This window comes from Protobothrops mucrosquamatus, unplaced genomic scaffold, assembly GCF_001527695.2.
Source record: "Protobothrops mucrosquamatus isolate PMUCROS unplaced genomic scaffold, P.Mucros_1.0 scaffold1876, whole genome shotgun sequence".
NCBI lineage: Eukaryota > Metazoa > Chordata > Lepidosauria > Squamata > Viperidae > Protobothrops > Protobothrops mucrosquamatus.
In genome coordinates, this window is record NW_015388003.1 from 398,137 (window position 1) to 403,459 (window position 5,323).

The 5,323-nt window shown below is 41.2% G+C and overlaps 1 protein-coding gene across 1 annotated transcript in view; it reads right to left on the bottom strand.

Moving 5' to 3' along the window:
• The window catches only part of WAPL (WAPL cohesin release factor), a 47,236-nt gene extending 43,365 nt beyond the window's left edge, over positions 1 to 3,871 (bottom strand). The window contains 1 exon segment of the mRNA XM_015823440.2: positions 3,361 to 3,871. Within this exon segment, the coding sequence (XP_015678926.1) occupies positions 3,361 to 3,856 (496 nt within the window). The 5' untranslated portion in view covers positions 3,857 to 3,871.
• Between the last annotated feature and the right edge of the window lie 1,452 nt (positions 3,872 to 5,323).

Genomic DNA, 5,323 nt, shown 5'->3' on the forward strand with positions numbered 1-5,323 from the left:
CACACACACACAAACTTTTGTTTCCCTGCACGTGGCGGCAGATCGTGAAGGAGAAATGGCATGGGGCTGGCAATCAGGTAAGGAAAGGCATGGGGGATGCTGACGGCAGGACGCCCGCCCGCTTCACCACCCTCCCTCCCTCCCCGGGCCTCCGGCGCTCCACCTGCCGCTTTCTTTGGCCTGGCCGCCCCCACCCTCCCCGCCGCCACCCAGCACGGCCACCCTGGGACTACAGGGGCTGGCCTGGCTACAGGAAGGGCACGCACCCTGCCTGCCCCGGTACCATACCTGGTCCGCCACCACGCTCTCGCCGCTGTGTTGCTTCTCCACTCCATGCACAGGCCCCGCCCCACCCGCGTGTGCTCGCGGCCCACTGGTACCAGCCAAAAGTAAGCCCTCCCCAAAAGTAAATCCTAGTGCAGTGATGGCGAACCTTTTAGAGACCGAGTGCCCAAACTGCAACCCAAAACCCACTTATGCATCGTCGAGTGCCGGATCAGTGTGGCCCATTGGCTGGGCGTAGCCCATTGGGTGAGCGTGGCTGCAGTGGTAACGACAGACTGGGTGGGACTAAAAAGTTCAATCAATCAATTCCAACTTTGCAAGATCTTTTTTTTCCCGCGAGAAGTTGAAATTGACTGATTGAACCTTTTTTTTTTGCGCACAGCGGCGGAGGCTTAAATCGAAAACCCAGCTGAAGGCCTAGGACTGGAGTGACGGCGCGCGTGCCCACAGAGAGGGCTCTGAGTGCCGCCTCTGGCACCCATGCCATAGGTTCGCCACCACTGTCCTAGTGCTTACTTCAGAATCCAAAAGAAAGCAAGACCGGGTCGTGGAAACACGGTCATTCATTCATTCATTCATTCATTCATTCATTCATTCATATATACATACATACACTAAAAAAATTTGGATTGCTAACGAAGAATTAAAGGGGGACTGGGATAGCTATTTCCAGCTAATTAGCTCAAAAAGATTTCTTCTTCCCAACAGGGGCATCAAAAAAACACTCAAGACATACATACATTCCATTTCTATAGCCACCCATCTCAGGCGATGACTCTGGGTGGCTTGCAATTCAAAAAAAGCACGTTACGGTTAAAATACTAGAAATGTTTTTACAATATTAGCTGCATTCGCCACTGTAATCTCCATTTCCCAAGTCTGAAAATTCTTGCTAAAGCTCTTAATTCCATTGGGGAGGGGGGAGAGACTGGAGATGAGATGGGGGGAAGGGGCTTAAATTACAGTAAATCCTTTGATATCTTTTGCAGACTTGAGTTACTTCTCTTCTTGTTTATAACTCTGGATCACTGATAACAAGGTGTAAATATTGGGCCCAGATTCCTAACGTTTTTGTTTTGATTGACCTCGGTTTTGGAAGAAACGAAAGGCAATTTCGGCATTACAAACTAACTTATTTACATGTTGCACTGATAAGACTAATGTTTGTATCAGAAGAGAAACATTAAGGAAACACCTCCCCAACTAATTTAATTCAAGACCGCGTGCACCAAAGCACTATCAAAAAGGACAGAAGGCGTAATAAAAGTCACTTTGAGGCTTTTGAACATTAGATATCTCCAGACAGAGCAGAACACCTGAACTTTATGAGAAAAAAAAATTAAGAGGAATATCTGCCAGGGATAGATAAAATGATATATCTGGCAACAGTGGCCATCAATAGAGGACAGCACTGCAAATTATAACAGCTGCATAATATGCACGGTAGCAGAATTTGCACATTGCCCTAAACCACAGTTTAGTGAAACTCAGATAAACCACAAATCCCCTACTGTCCATTTTCTTCAGCAGTTTTTGCTTCTTCCTTTTCTGATTAAATTACAGATTGTTATTTTGTTAGATGTTAAATCTTAAAAGCGTTAATAATTTTTCAACTTGTTTGGATTTAACAAGCTAAATAACTGTATTGTTAATGTGTTAATCGTATTATCAGTACAGACACTGACCATAATTTAAGCTTTTAATCTCCCAGCCACACAGAAGAAAGAGAGGCAGCCAAGCATTAAGTTCACTCTGGCTCATTTGGGTGGCAACAAACTATGGTCTAATATGACAGACAGGTACATACAAGCTGATGCTCAAGCAAAATGCCTTTAAAACTCTTACAAAAAAGTGCGGAAGATAAAAAAATCCAATAAAGAAAAAAATTTAAAAAAATTAGCACTCCAACGGCATTACATCTCCTAGCTGAAGTGCAATTTGATGAGGACACAATTTTGTTTTAAAATGACTCCGTTTCTAGGACCTAGAAAGAAACCAAAACAATTTCTTCACTTGTAGCTATGGAATACCAAACCTGAACTTTGCTTAATTTTATAAATATAGGTATATGCTACTATAATTTGACTATATGTGCAGGCACATGCCTAGTGAATGAAGAGTTGTTATTTTACTAAGGATTTCAGGAATCCAGATGACTATTACTCTGTGGGATTTCACCTGAGTAAGTAAACACCACATGTTTTTCTTTCAATTCTTGAGCAGGTGGATTTCACTAATGAATAGTATTATTACCCTATGATTTTCACTGGAAGCTTGAGTTCTATTAAAACCTTCAATTTTGCATCCTTTTCTTAAGGCTCAGTATTTTCAGAACCCCCCCCCCCCCACACACACACACACAAATGTTTGTCTGTGTGTATATACATGGATAGACACAGAGTTTCTACAATAACATTTCATATGTAATTTAAAACAGTTGGACATTATAGCAAGAGAACAAAACATACCTCTCTTTTTTTCTACTTATTCCTGCATTAACTTACTTTTATTCACAGGTGATATTTACATGTTTTAGCACTTGTTATATTTCTATTCTACCACATGGGTAGAAAAGTACTTACTTTTAAGACAGAGCAGAAGGCCATTACAATTACATTTCTATTCTACTTCCAATAGGCACAGTTCTTTTCAAGAAAACACCTTCAGTTATTAACACACTACTTAAACAGAGATAGTTAAGTAATTGAATTTTAACTCTTCCAAAAACTGAAAAGTTGAAAGCCAATTAAGTGGTAATCAGGTACACCCTACAGTTTTACAAAGACTGCTTAAGGTTAACAAAAAGCTTTGGATTTGTTGAAAATGTTATATACCGTAAATGTCAACAGTTAGAGGAGTTTTTAGCATATGAATGCAATGAAGTTTGATGAAGGTGTTTGTAGATGCAAACTGCCCCAGTGAACAGAACAGGAAGTGGATTAAAGCATTATAGAAAAGATAGCACCTCTGGTGACTTCCTGAAATGAATTACCCAACAGGAGACTTGGATCCAAGTAGAATCTATAGCAATATTGTTGTTTCAAAGAAATCACCCCCCCNTAACGCAAAGCGTACCTGAAGCTAGAGGGTGAGCACTGCTGCTTCTGAAGTCTTCTGCCATGTTTCTGGTCGAATTCTTCTCTTTCAAGTCGTGCGTGGCATTATCAAAAGACACACCTTTGCTGGCCAAGGCGTCTTCACCAAGCGAGGGAAGAAATCTACTATTAGACTCAAGAACAGAAGAGAAATCTGCAGGCTGGGAAACTTCGACTGACTCCAGCTGAGCGGAGCCTTTCGCTTGGGACACGTTCTTGGAAGAAACTGGCAGCGACTCTTCATCGCTGTCAAATCCAAACGGATCTTCTATTGCTTCCTCTTCGACTTTGGGTTTCTTAGGGATCTCGGAAATATCTGGCTTAATGTTGGGCCTCTTCTGGCCTAGCTTGGCCATAAAGGTAGTTTCTCCCCATTTCGTGCTGAGAGTGGTCCGTTTGTTGGAAAAAACCTCATCAAATTTGGAATTGCCATTGCCACCTTTCCTGCTATAGGTCTTCCCGAATCTGGATGTCATTTTGACGCCTGTTTCATATTCTCTGTGGAAAGAAAGAAAGAAAAATTGCTTTAAAAGACAATTCTGACTTTACTTAGAGCAGTGTTTCTCAACCTTGACCATTTTAAGGCATGTGGACTTCAACTCCCAGAATTCCACAGCCAGCAATGCTGGCTGTGGAATTCTGGGAGTTGACGTTCCACATGCCTTAAAATGGTCAAGGTTGAGAAACACTGACTTAGAGGAACATTCGCAGATTTCACATTTTTTAAATGGTGAACAAAATCCCTGGCATTTTGAAGCCGGGTTTAAAAAAAAAAAAAAAAACCACACTCAAGAGGCGATGAAACCAAACCCAAAATAAAGGCACGGTGGGGCTCTTTACACGTTGCCTGCACAAATAGAAAATGCCAAGAGTTGTTGTTGTGAAGTTTGCTTTCCCCCCAAACTGTACGGCATGTGGTATCAGGAAAATATCGCAAATGGGTTTTTTTTTGTCAACCTAAAACCATTTTATCTATAGCTGAAAACTCTTAACTGCTCCCTATGTATAAATCAATATTGCAAGACGAAGGGAAGAAAACAGCTGAAGATGAAAGGAACTGCTCCACATTTTAATGTCTTACAGGTGCAGGTTTTTTTATAGTGAATATAAGCCAATGCCATCTGTCAAATGTCATCAACCCTGATACAAAGATTAAAAAAAAGCATGTCCTCCCTGCCCCCAAATATTGTGGGTGTTAATAAGGAACCTGAGAGCGTTACATAAAATAAATGACTTCTTCATCCAGCGTATTTTCACAGATAAAAATGAACAACTGTTTCAGGCTAGGCTTATAACCTCTTAGCCTGATCCTGGAGGGCCATTCTCATGTCCTCATAAACTAGCCTACATAATGAATTAATTTGGCCCGTATAGCTAAATGTATACTTCAACTTGCAATGTGATCCCAGAGAAGTCTGTTAAGTGGTAAACAAATCCTGTGAATACAGCCTGTATTTTTTAATACATTGTCGCACACAAAAACACTCCAAGTCATCTCCAAAGTATGGTCTAGACCAGGGGTTCCCAACTGGGGATATTCGCACCCGCTGGGGGTGTGAGACAATATTCCAGGGGAGTGCAAAAACTTGGGTTTTCAAAATTATAGTGTATATGCATAATTCGTTGCCGTTATTTTGAACTTTTGCAAGGGGTGTGAGAATATATCCGAAGCGTTCTAGGGGTGCGGGGTATAGAAAAGGTTGGGAACCGCTGGTCTAGACAATACAGTTATGACTGATTATTGCCAGACTACAAAGAGAATTACACTTTTTTTTTAGCAGTCTCAACTGAAAAAATTGTCTATGTATAAAACCCACCCTAAGAATACTCCGAGACTGGTTATTTGTCTAAAGAGCACAAACATTAACAAGCTTAACCTAAAGGCATATTTAGATACTTGAATGTTAACTAGATTAGAGTATTTACAATACAGAAGATCCAGT